Genomic DNA, 13988 nt, shown 5'->3' on the forward strand with positions numbered 1-13988 from the left:
TCGATAATAGAACGCTTCCATACATAAAAGATTAACATTCGAATTAAAAAATTATACATTCGCAAGTCAATTCTAAGCATGCGGTTTAAATGTATTATGCAACACGTAATATTGCCTAACATTTCCGCGTAATTTTACGTTACTTACAAAACATACGATTTATATTAGCCAAATAGGTCACGTGCCTTTAAGCAATTCCTTCACGCTAAACTGAATCAGCTGTTCGCAGCTTTCCTAACGTTCGCCTTTACTAACAGTTATGCTAATTGTAAGTCCTTCCGAGAAATCCGTATTAATGACGCTTTAAAATTTATCGAGTGTTGCCTAATTTTCTCTCGTTTACCTGTTTCCAATCAAAAATTTCCGATTAATTACATAAACGACTATCAAGAAGCCGCGACACAAACGCGGTCATCCAAATACCAACAATATAAAGTAAAAAATAAAATCATTATAATAAATTATAAAATGCGACTATATCAGATTATTTTTAGTGAAATGTGTTTTAAAAAAGTCATAGTCATAATAGTTCTTGTTTCGACCAGGTTATTAATAGTCTAATTGCATCTACTTCGTAAATTATTCATTGCAATAAATCTCTGTTTAAATCGATTTTAAGCAAAGAGCAAAATGTAGAATTCCATTAAATTTATGAACTTTTAAAACTGCAGAATTTATTTAGCAATTATAATTTCTGAGATGTTCTCTTTCAATAGGAGACGGTAAGATTCCATAATGGTTCATAAAATTAAAATTGTGACTCATTTTTGGTGACACGTACGCGTTTTACCTTCATTAACGTACAAATGAGATCCAAATATCGCATTAGAAAATATCATTTTATCATATGTATTCATATTTCAATGATTATTCTACCGTTATTAAGTCCTCGTAATTGCTGAAAATGAACAGTATGTATTCTCTATGTTATTATCTTGACGCGATAACTATTTTCTTACACGTAACACGCACGGAACCGCAACACGTATGCACGCATCTTAACATATAGAGTGTATTAAATTATAATTTGCTTTATGGGAAACAGCGAGTCTCAATTTTTAATAATAGAATAATATAATTATAGTCTTACGCACATACATAGATATTAATTTTCTATTTATATATTTGTACAGAGTAACTCACAGTGAGGTATCTTTCCACATCATACAATTACGCGATGCTTTCATCGATACGAAACTTTGTATTAACTTTGACTAAATAGATAAGAACTTTGTGTTAAAAAACCGCATCAGAAAAAGAGTTAATAAGCACGTCAAGATTTTTTAATGAATGGAGATGAAAGTTGACGACAAGTTATTAATCTCTAAAGACATGTTCATAGCAATTTCGCGATACGCGTAATAAGTGGTTGTCTACCAATGAATCTTGTTTACATTTATGTGCACGCCGATCTATAAACTATCTATACTATTGATCTAAATTAATATATATGATATCAGCGCGTTTAAAATATTATAAGATAAATACGTTGTACTCAAATCAAAGTATTCGAAATAATATTTCACATTTTATGTATGATCAGTTAAAAAATAAATTTCTTATCATAAATTTCCTATCATAAAAATTCTTTTTGAAAATATAAATTCTTTTTTCACATGCATTATATTTATTCCTTTATATATTATATAGCAATCAGATATTTTACTCTTCTCAGACAAGTTTCACACTAAAGATCAAATATGATTACTCAGTCCCACATAAGATACATCCCTACTTACCTCCTCTACCTGGACCCCGCGCTTACTTCTGGTGTCTCCGGTACCGCTCGAGCTCCGGTCGCGAACGACTCTTCGGTGACTGGCGGTTCAAGAGGTGAGAGACTACGTTGATCTGGTGGGGATAACAGGGACCCCGCCCGATAGCCGGCTATAAAATGCTGCTACGGGAATCAGGCCCAACCAGTCTTAATCGAAACAAGAAGCTTCATTTTTCTTTCCCTCCTGCGCCTAAAGGAGAGGCCCCAGTGAGTCTATCTGTCGCGAATCATGAAGCTCATCGTTAGGTTCATCTTGCTGTGCGCCGCGGTCGCCTTCGTCGCCGCCAAGGGGACTACGGAGCAGGAACGACCGAAAACCTTTCGAAGGCTGATACCCGCCGATGTTCTTCGCGGTGAGTGTATGCCTTCGTTAGTTGTCAATCTGTAAAATAAACTTTATAGAAGTCGCCGTAAATTTATTTCTTTCTAATTAATTTCAAATTTTGTCTACTTGTGAAATCCGATTAAATGTATGATAAAAAAATCAATCAGAAGAACAAGTTACATTCAATTATCAATAATAAGTCAATTATATATAAGCACTATAATCTTTCTTCTCTCCATCTAGTGAAAGATAGCTTCGAAAGGATATTTTTATCGCGAGATATTTTAAATAATTATGAACAATAAATAATACGTTATTCTTCGATAAATGTACAAGATGATATATTTGTAACACATTTATGTTATACACATATTATAATTCATCTTAAACATGCAATTATCACGATAAATAATATATTAATATATTAATTCGTTATTGGAAGAAAAGTATCATGTTTAAATTTTTTTGTGTAAAAAAATTAAAAAATAATATATTACTGATTTAAACAGAAAAAAATACAGGTAAATCATAGTGTATAAATGTAACATGTTCTTTAAGATGTGTTTATAAGACGAATGTTTACAAGTTAATTCTATTGTTTAAGATTTATTTTAAATAGGATATATTTTCAAATTTATTGCTGCATTTATATAAAAATAATAATTATAATTATACATTCATATAAATACGAAATTCTGTAAAATAAATTAGCAGTATGATTCTTTTTTAAAAGCATGAGTAAAAATTTGTTTATGAGGAAAATGATAAATATAAGGAAAAATGTTCTCGCGGATCATCAGTTGAGAATCTCTGTTAAGTGTCTGGCCGAATTCAAAGAAGTACAGTACGTACATGACCGGCAAGTGGGACGATTGTCGTTATTTTCAACCGGTTCCTGAAAGGACTCAACTTTCTTACGATGTCTTGTCACACGTGTTGAACCACTGTCTCAGAATCTCGATGACACGCTAATGTCATTCGCGATGCAGGTGAAAAAGAAAATAGCATAATTTATATTTAAATCGATCATTTGGAAAACTCATTAAATTGAAACTGCCAATTTTCAAGATAAATAAGATGCTTTAAAAGAATTTTATATAAAATTATTGTGGAATTTTTTAAATCTTTAATGTAGAGTCTTCCGATTCTTGTGATTATATCCTTTAATTACTCAGAGAATAACTGTATAAATTACGAATTAAAAGTCACTTTCTATTTTACATGAATCGAAGATCTTTATCTATTTATAAAAAATGACTACGTTTATACTTTGTAATTATCGCAATCTCGTAGATTTTAAGATAGCATAAATCCTTGTCTATTCTTCGCACGTTTTCCCTCGCACTGACCTTGCGATGAATATCACTTTTTTTATTCTGTAATGTTTCCTTAGTATTCATCCATGCGAATCGAAGATACGCATGACTCTCGACACTTTTTTATCTTACTTAGGCGCGGTTCCTGATTCACACGATGTATCGGCGGCAATATCTCACGGACAAATCGAGAAAAATAGGAATCGCACATTACTCTTGGCGTCAAGATCGCAAGACCGCGTGAAAGTTTCATGCCGTAACCATCACCTTATGATCCCCTTACCGATACCAGTTTTGCCCCGTTCCTTGCCCTTTCTTCTTTATACGATCAGTAGGGTGCAGTAATGCATTTCTCTTTCTCGAATCCCATCGTAGAAACGATCGTCCCTGTAAAATTTTTATGTTTAAGATTAATACTTTAAAAATATAACATATCGTGATAAAAAATTGTCAATTGAAATTTGAAAAAAGACAATTTAGTATGATAATTAAGTTGTGATTTGCCGCTAAATGTTTATAGTTTATAAAATATTTATTTAGTTAGAAGATTATTCTAGGCATTACATTTCAAATATTGCCTTGCGATTAATTAAGAATTAATATGTTATGAACGTTTTTTTTATTATTTAATAGAAATTGTCGTTTTGATACGGGATTTTGCAATATCTTACGACGATAAATTGAGAGCTTTTTAGAGAGAAAATCCTTGACGTTCGCGTAGACGCGATGTATTTCCTTAATCGATCTTTAATTATCGCGACCTCGTTTTTTTTCCTATTTGTTAGTAAAGACCTTGGATTTCCATGAATAATCGAATTACTCATGACGAGAAAATTATGCGACCTCGTTGCTCGAATTGTAGCGAAGGCAGCATCGTACTGGGTGTGGAAACTTACAAGAAAAATAGATCTCGTCGTCGATCAGATCTTATTGTTAGAAGGTTACACATGTCTGCGAAGCGAAGATTTTGTGTTGAATATGTAACACGAATAAATCTCGGCACTCTTGACACTCCTTTAGCTTGAAAACCTGGAACAATGGAATCTTTCATACATTCTTTGTAATATACAAACATGTATCTGTTTGAATGCTATTAGTTGAAAGAACTATACCTAAGAGTGAAATTGTGCGGTAACATTTCCTTCGTACGTTTATCGCATAAAATATCCTCGTCATTTGAAAGCGAAACGCCCGTGAAAACTAACAACCTCGTCCATTAGCTATAGAAATGACAACTACGCAACTAGTACGCACGATGAAAGTACAGGCGGAATCAAACTCCATAAAATCAGAGAAAGATCGTCACGTTCACCTGCATCGCGAGACTTTCGAAAAAAATTATAGAGGCGCAGGAGTCGTGTTATTCTGTATCATGATTATAACTTTTCTCTTTTCTCATTTATGCTATTAACTTCTTGATGACCGAATTAGATTCGTTTAAGGGGCATGATATCTTTGTGAAAGATATAGACACTCTTTTCATATTTTGAAAAAATCTAGAAATCTAAAATTTTTGCAATTTTATAATAATTTTTAATAATTTTGAATTTTTTGAAAATAATATTGATGAATGAGAGATCCTTAATTATACATACGAGTTTCAAGAGTCATCATGCATCTTGCAAGTTCCGGTGAAAGTCTGTTATAAAGTTCTCATATATAATATCTCTCTTCTGCAATTATTGATTACCCTTAAATATTTAATTTGTTAAAATTTTGACTTATAAATTTTTAGTAGAATTAAAATCTCTATGATCTCTCGTTTCATTAAGTATTCTTGTTTACTATTTCATGACTGGTGAAACGAGCAAACCGCAACGATATATTAGCGGTGTCATAAGTGCCAATCATGTCGAGACTCCAGTCAACGTATCGATGGCATTGAGGAAATAGTAACAAACACGTCATTATTTAAATTTCGCGAATAATACACTCACTCGCGAGACGGAGGATTATATACATATATAATTAGACATTCTGACGTCTTTGCAAAGTGCGTAATCCTATATTGGTCCTCGTCTTTGTCATGATTATACACAACATGAGACAGCAAAAAACATGAGTCATAAGTGAATTGCAACCAAAAATAGGTTTTCCGAAATTATTTAATTATAAACTTTCTATTCGAGGCTTTTGCATTCGTTTTTATTACACTTTATTAACATTATTTAATATTATTTAACGTTAATAAATCATTTGTTTAAACTTTTCCTAATTTTATTTGAATTGTAGCCGATCAGAATTTTTTTAAAAAATTTCTTTTCATAATTTCAAGATGTTTTCCCTGCATCCTATCGAGTTATTGAGTAAAATAATTTTCGTATCCTCAAGTCATCAATATTCTGAATCAAGATTTCTCGAAGGGCTGATGTAACTGCGAACCGTTAACCGACCAAGTCGATGCCCATTGTAACGACTCTTAACATTTGTCGTCGTCGTATTGCGTAAAAGGTTGCAATCGACCGATTCAACGTGTGACAGTGAAAGTGTTTCTCCTTGAAGTTTCTAGCACAATCACTGACAACGACGATGACGACGATGGGGAGAACCCAGTCGTCGACGCGGATGGGTATCGAGATTACTGTCACCGATTACAATCGAATTAGCCCCGTAATTCCGTCATCCGTTGCATTTATCGTCGTCATCGTCGCGCACGATTCTACATCGAGGAAGTGAAATTTCCAACTGTCATTAACGTATTGCAGATATACGGGTTGATTTGAAAATAGGTCGCTAAACCCAGCAGGCAGTATTGTATTCTCGTTATATCGCACAACTCGTTTGAAATAAATAAATCATGATGTCGATATATACGAGCATCGATTTATATTCGAGAATAAAGTATTTATCAGTTATAACTTTGATATCAATAAATCGATTTTTTATAAAAATTTTGATTGCACATTTGACAGAAAAAAATAAAGAAAATAAAAAAGAGATAATTTATCAAGATATTTTGATGTGTTAATGCTCAACACATGCATGTATAATAAGAAAAGATGTGTTCAAATATATGAATCGAGAGATAAAATCTCAATTTTGAAAATTGATAATTAGACGATTAGACATTATTAAGATAAACATCATATGAGTCGAAGAAATCCTGTATACGAAACGTTTTCGATCGTTATCACCGATAACGTTAATTAATTTCATTGCACGTTGTGTGCAACCCGATATTAAGAATTTCTTATCGCATCTGTTCTCTCACGTCAGCTCTTTTATCAGCTCCATCATTCAGGCTGCAATTAATGAGCAATATTATTGTGGCGAACATTAACACCGCTTAGGTCCGGTGAGCACGGCGCATTAGAAAGTAACGACACTTTTCGCGCGTGACGAGGTAACGAGATAATACACGCACACGTGAGCGAGCACGTTATTAAGGAAATGCAATCTCCGTGTTTCATCCGTTCGCTGATGAATGGCCTTTTACTCTCATATTTCACATGCATCATCGTCATCCGATGAAAATCGAACGTGGCTCGTGAACAGAATCTGCAAATTTTTCGACAATCAGATTTGCGCATTTTTCTTTTAATTTAATCAATAACATAAATAAATAATCGTGCACTGCGTTCTATTATATTTATCATATGATAATTCAGTATTTTATTTAATTATAAATCGCGTCTTATTCAAAACAATATTGTTATGTATTGCAGACTTCCCCGGCATGTGCTTCGCGTCGACCAAGTGTGCGACCATCGAGCCGACGAAGACGTGGGAGCTATCGCCGTTCTGTGGCCGTTCTACCTGCGTACCTGCCGATGACAATTCCGGTCGTCTATTCGAGTTGGTGGAGGACTGCGGCCCGCTGCCCAAGGCCAACCCCAAATGCAAGCTCTCCGAAAAGACCAACAAAACCGCGAGTTTCCCCGACTGTTGTCCGATCTTCGAGTGCGAAGAAGGCGTTAAGCTCGAATACCCGGAGATCCCAACCCTGCCACCGCCGACCGAAGTGGAAGCGGAAGCCGCAAACGCGCAGCCGGAGACTACACCGAAAGCCTAAGATGGTAGCGCCGAAAAAAGCTACCCCCGGAGAGAAGGTTGCGGTGTAGCCTCCTCGATGAAATTAATCGGACCCGGATTCATCTTAATGTCGAAGAACACTGCCCGATCTGTCTCGATACGCGAAACGGCGAATCGTGCGTCGAATATATATTCGAGAATTTTATTTTCCGAGGCGACAGTCTTGATGGAAAGGTTCCTTTCACACTAGACAGTTAGCGCAATATCGAGATATATAACCGCGTGTATATATATAAATACATGAGATGTATTGAAATGAAATTCCAAACTGTTTCGACAACCGGTGCGATGGAAAAGTTAGCTGTGTCAGTAGTATTTCTCGGAGAAAATATAATTGTCGCATAAATAGCGATCGATCAATGTCACTTTGCATTAAGTATAACCACAAAGTTCTCTTCATATGTCAGCTACCTGTAACTAATTGCTCGATGATGAATTGTTCGACAAGATTGTGCAACATTTATGCCGATCGCGACGAGGCCATACCGTGATACCGCTCACCGCTTAACGTGATTCGATTCTGTACACATGATCCAGATTAAGCTAATTATATACAAATTTCAGACCGCGCCTTTACAAACCACAAGCACGATAAAAAACTTCCAACGCACTCGTTTTTCGCAATTGCGTTTCCGTAACTTTATTGTAAAGTCCCTAACTTGTCAGAATATACACTCGCTAATTTTTTCCATATTGTATAACTATTCAGTCAGTGCCTTGAGCATATGATTTAATAACAAAAATAATTTCGGGAAATGTATATGTACATATATGTTAGAGAGATAAAATTTTTACATCCTGAAGATTATCAAAAAAAGAGAGAAAGAGAAAAAGAGAGAAAAAGAGAAAAAATAATAAATATAAAGTATAAAATATATATCATAAAAAAAGATAGATAACAGATACAGAATTTATTAAAGAAATTCGGCACAAGTTTAATTTTTCTACTAAATTCGCCAAAAGGAATGTTACCTTTTGTGTTATACTATTTCGAAACTATTGCAAAAGCGGTCGAAAAGTTTAGATACTTTCTTTTTGCCTTCTAATAATATTTAATCGGTAATCGGCACCTCTCTAGTTAAGTCGACTTAAGCCTTTCTTGGCTATATGACAAAGTTTCATAGCAGAATCTGGTATATGTATCGCAAATATGTGTGATTGTAATTATATGTGATTAAATTAATTTACTTATTTAATTCAATCTGCGTTGTATTTTTCTCCTCGTTCGTTCTTGATTCTTCCTCGCTCCCATTTTTCATCTCTAGAATCAAAAATCAGATCATATAATTTAACTAATAATCTGAAAAAAAAATGTATGTCTCAAAATTAAGTTTTTTAAAAATGCTTATAAATGCGTAAGCAATAATTAAATATTACATATAATTTATAATTATATAAATATGAAAATGTGTGTATAATTAAATAAAAAAGTGGAGAATATAAAATCACATCGCTTACAATGCGTTTCGAAATAAAAGAATATTTTATGAAACTATTCAATATTAAGAATCGAATAGAACTTTTTAGCAATAAAATTTTAGGAAAAAAGAGAAAGAAATTGACAGATTGAAAATAAAATATTGTCTTTTGCTTAATTTTGATCAAAAGAAATTTAATTCAAGATTGCATAAAAATTAATTATATTAATTATATTATAATATTTATAATATTATATTATAATATTTATTAATTAATTATATTATAATAATTAAACGTGAGATCGAACCGGGCACAAGCATTCTCATTTTAAAATAAATACTTAATTTTTCTTTTCTTTAAATCCGCAGACAATATTCAATATTTGGAGAATGAGTCTAAATAATTGATGCAACGAAATTTCGAGAAAACGTAAGTGATGACTAACGTTGTAAAAGTAGGCGAGAAGCAAACAAGATTTTCGATCTCTACCCAAATAAATCATGAGACCTACTTTCTCCGAAATATCTCTACTGTCGCTTCTCATTTCGAGTTTCCGTTTTGCTGAAAAAAGAAGAGATAGAAAGAGACATAGAAATATGTTTTAATATCGAAATTACATAAATTATCACGACATTGAAATATACATGCAAATTTCTACAATAATTATTAATGATTTCCTAACTCATGATTTAACGCGAATGCAATAATAAATTAAATATATGTTATTTTTTAAATCTATAAAGGCATCAATATGTAGTTATTATTATTATTTTTTTAACAACTTTTTTCCAATTGCAATCTCGAGTAGTATTAATTAGAATTGCAATTTCATTTTATATTACTATTCACATATGTATATATTTGTATATATGTATATATATTCTTATGTAAAAAGACGTTCTACATAATATTTGCGATACTATGTAATCTGAATCATTAAGTAACTAATGAATTTATCTACATCATAAACCTGTGCAATATTTTATGCCAAGGATAACGATTAGAATATAAATGTTATTCTGCTACAACTCGCGAAATGTCAACAATAAATATACACGAGCAGATACAGACTTATATAAATTCGTGAGCAATAAATTTACCAGCAATAGATTTATATATAAGTTATATATATATATATATTTTTTTTTATGTGCCTATAATCTATAAAAATAAATTGACATATCTGATGTTTATCGATAGAAAAAAAAATTTGCATATTTTGCATTGCATTAAATATATATTGAAAACAAAAAAATGTTTCAAGATTTAAAATGTATAAACAAGAATCGTGATTAGCCAATATGATTATTAACATAAAAAGATTTGTAAATTAACAAGTATCTGTCTATTATTAATATCAAAAGAGATTGATATAAAGACGGGTGTCAAAAAAAAATCACATTTAAAAAAATATGAAACATGAACATAAAAAGTGTAATTCAACATGAATTTTTCATTTGATTTACATATAATTATTCTTTTTAATGGTTGATGTAAATTTAGGAATATTCGCATCCAGTCGCTTTTAATGGAAAATAATGTGAGATGCACAACAGAAGATAGGTTAATTACTCCATCGCGCGGGAAACACAATGAGAGAATTAGAGAAAGCGTGCGCTGCCGACAAGCCGACAAAGTATTAGGAACACATATTTCGATAAGAGGTGACGCGACCTACGTTCGGATTTGAATTACGCGCCCCCTAGAGAGGAACATTATAGGGGAAAGAAATAAATCACATCGAGCAAGTCGTCAACTTCTCAATATTAGGAAAACACGATTTGAAAGAAGTAATTTGCGAACTTTTAAAATGGCGCAAATTTTAAAGCCTATTTTCCATGCAATTCTAAACCAATATAAATGTCAATAATCTGTACTATCAACCTATCAATACGAATGAATTTTTGAGAATTTCAAATATTTTTTCGAGACCTCATAGGAAAAATTTATTTTTTACAAATAGTATATAATAAATATATATTTATCTGTTTATTATTAATCGAATTTTATCGTAAAAAGGAGCATTATTTATGCCAAGATATAAACGTATCATTTATTATATTTGAATTACAGTCTCTATTACTCTACTACTCAAATCACGTTAAAATAATATCAAAATGACTACTTTTGCTATCTGGAACGTAAAAAGATACGATAACTCCCAAATTTTATTCTCCAATTACTATTTAAATAGATAGATATAATTTTGAAATATTCATTATTCCGCTTTTTCGGAAATAGTTGATATGTAACAAAAGAAGATTCCTCGTTTCTCACCTGAGTGTCGAAGAAAGCTCGCGCTACCAAATTCCGCTTTTCAGAAAACTAATTGATCAAAAATATAAAATTGATATGTAACTAAAAAAGATTCGTTGCTTCTTTTACTCGAGGAAGTCGCGACGCCGACAAGATGACGCAGGAAAATATCTTCCACAGGAGATAAAAGAACAAGTTGAAGTGAGGTGCCAGTACCAGAGAGAAGACTGAGAGATGTCATGGCCCGCTTTTAGGTGATCCCTGGAAGCGATACTCCCTCTATGGACATTAAAAACGTAAACATGAACTACAAAGCCAATGTCCACAAATGTTCTCAGAGGGTAACATATATGTCTCTCTGATAATATAAATAATATAAATAAAAATATAAATAATTTAATTAATAATAATTTATTATATAAAAATATTAATATGTTCTCTCTTTTCACGCTATTATTTATTTATTTATTTAGCTCGCTATAAGTCAATCTTTTAAAATGCAAAACTAAATATTATAGAATTTGACTTCGGAAAAGCGCGGTAAAATAATCGAATAAATTCAAATAATTAACTCCGTGATAAATTGTTTAATAAATAATCAATTTTAATCAATAAATTAAAATACTTCCATAATTTAATATTCCACGTTAATGTATATTTTATAATATATAAAATATTTCGGCAACGAATTATCGATAACACGGCGTTCGACTTTGGCAATATAAAATATAAACAGTAGAGCGCACGTTACCGCTTTGTCATCATTCGCACGGTAACTCTCGAATAATAAAGTAGTGGTGAGAAACGCTTCGAATATTGTAATTTTTTTTCTAAACACAACTACGATTAGTATCAAAACATAATTTGCTTTAAATATTAATAAAAATTAATTAATTAAAAAATAATTAACGACATGAAACTGTATCGCAACGATAAATCTTTATCGAATCGTAATGTTTTATTACCGCGATTAAAAATTGAAACAGGATACATAAAAGGGGATAAGAGAATTAATTATGTAATGATCTTTCGATCATTGATGCTAATTATAATATTTCTTTAACAATATTAGAATTAAATATATTTCGAACAATGCTTTAAATTTTCTCAATCCTTGTTAATTAAACAATATACAATTTAATCGAGAATCGATTAGGAATCCAAAATATTAAATAATCACTTCGATCATTGCGATTTTTACGGACAATAATTATTATTTTAATATTTAGAGTCACAAATATATTTCATCCGTTTCTTTATCGTTCTACTTGACAATCTAAATATAATTTGGATTGTGAGAGAACACGAAGTAAAACAATCGAATTATAGATGCAAATAATTAGCATAAGGAAAGGCTCCGTGATAAATTGTTTAATATAATAAATAGATAAATTGTTTAATATAATAAATAATCAATTTTAATCAATAAATTAAAATACTTTCATAATTTAATATTCCGCTTGTGTATATTTTATAGTATATAAAATATTTCGGCAATGAATTATAAATAACATTATGTTCGACTTTGACGACGTAAACAATAGCGTGCTATTGTTTGTACGTTACGGTTTTGCTATCATTTGTTCGGTGACATTCGAGCAGTAAAGTAATGATGGGAAATGCTTCGTATGTTAATTAATTGTTTAACAAATAATCATTTAATTAATCTATAAATTGAAAAACTTCTACAATTTAATATTTTCATGTATAACAGTACATGTTATAGTACGTAAAATATTTCGGCAACGAATTATTGATAACACGGTGTTCGACTTTGGCAATATAAACAATAACGCGCTATTATTAATATGTTACGGCTTTATTATCATTCGCACGGTGACACTCGAGCGATAAAGTAGTGGTACGAAACGCTTCGCATATTGTCGATTTTCTTTTCTAAACACGATTACGATTAGTATCGAAACATAATTTGATATAATTACTAATAATTAAAAATTAATTAACTTATGATAAACGATATGAAAATGTATCGCAACGATCAATCTTTATCGAATCGCAATCATTAATTACTGCGAATAAAAATTGAAAAAGGGGATACATAAAAGGGGATAAAGAAATTAATTTTATTATGAGCTTTCGATTATTGATGCTTATTATAATAATTTCCCTAACGATACTTATTAAAATTAAATAAATTTCGACTAATGCTTTAAATTTTCTTAATCGGCAATCACTCGTAGAATATTTCAACGAATTATAACAATAACATAGTATAAGTCGAGCTTGGCGATATAAACAGTATCGCGGTAATGTTTTTGATTTACGATCATTCGCACAGTAACCTTAAGCAGTAAAGTAGTGACGTTACATATATTATCAAATTCTTTCTTTACATAGTCAACCTTGGCAATATAAACAGTATCGCGGTAAAGGTTTTGATTTATGATCATTCGCACAGTAACCTTAAGCAGTAAAGTAGTGACGTTTCATATATTATCAAATTCTTTCTATACATAGTCGACCCTGACGATATAAACAGTACCGCGGTAATGTTCTTGACTTACGATCATTCGCTTAGTGGCTCTTGAGCAGTGAAGTAGTGATGTGAGACGTTTCATATATTATTAAATTCTTTCTCTAAACACAATTGCAAGTGCAATAAGGAACTTTTCGTGAATAAGTGTAAGTGCAACGAGGATTAAAGTGCCACGAGAAAAGAGCGAAGGAAGCAAAAGAAAAAAGGAGGTTTTGGAAGTGGATGGATCAATAAGATATGATGTAAGTCATTAATATAAATTATTTATCACATTCATTATTTACTATATTGTTGCGTCCCCGCGTCCCGTTCCGCTGAATGTATTCGTCACCCGTTGAATTCTTTCGAAGAAGATCGTTTTCGCGC

At 31.6% G+C, this 13988-nt stretch overlaps 1 protein-coding gene and 1 long non-coding RNA gene across 5 annotated transcripts; one reads left to right on the forward strand and one right to left on the reverse strand.

Moving 5' to 3' along the window:
* The first annotated feature begins 1863 nt into the window (after positions 1–1863).
* On the forward strand, positions 1864–8646 carry LOC145974468 (uncharacterized). Its single transcript, XM_083104309.1, has 2 exons — positions 1864–2130; positions 7084–8646. The coding sequence occupies exons 1-2, from the start codon at positions 2007–2009 to the stop codon at positions 7428–7430; spliced, it is 471 nt and encodes a 156-aa protein (XP_082960435.1). The 5' UTR covers positions 1864–2006; the 3' UTR covers positions 7431–8646.
* Positions 3730–11312, reverse strand: LOC145974469 (uncharacterized). 4 transcript variants are annotated; one of them, XR_014439698.1, is made up of 5 exons: positions 11147–11312; positions 9381–9430; positions 8639–8711; positions 4315–4447; positions 3730–3805 (listed from the first exon to the last, which is right to left on the reverse strand). It is a non-coding gene; the product is annotated as an uncharacterized LOC145974469 (long non-coding RNA). The 4 variants fall into 4 exon arrangements; XR_014439697.1 differs by lacking the exon at positions 9381–9430; XR_014439699.1 differs by lacking the exons at positions 9381–9430; positions 11147–11312 and adding an exon at positions 9315–9372.
* Positions 11313–13988: the final 2676 nt, after the last annotated feature.

The sequence above is a fragment of the Camponotus vicinus genome, unplaced genomic scaffold, assembly GCF_025532165.1.
Source record: "Camponotus vicinus isolate PSW18456_S1 unplaced genomic scaffold, iyCamVici1.0 SCAF_7, whole genome shotgun sequence".
Taxonomy (NCBI): Eukaryota; Metazoa; Arthropoda; class Insecta; order Hymenoptera; family Formicidae; genus Camponotus; species Camponotus vicinus.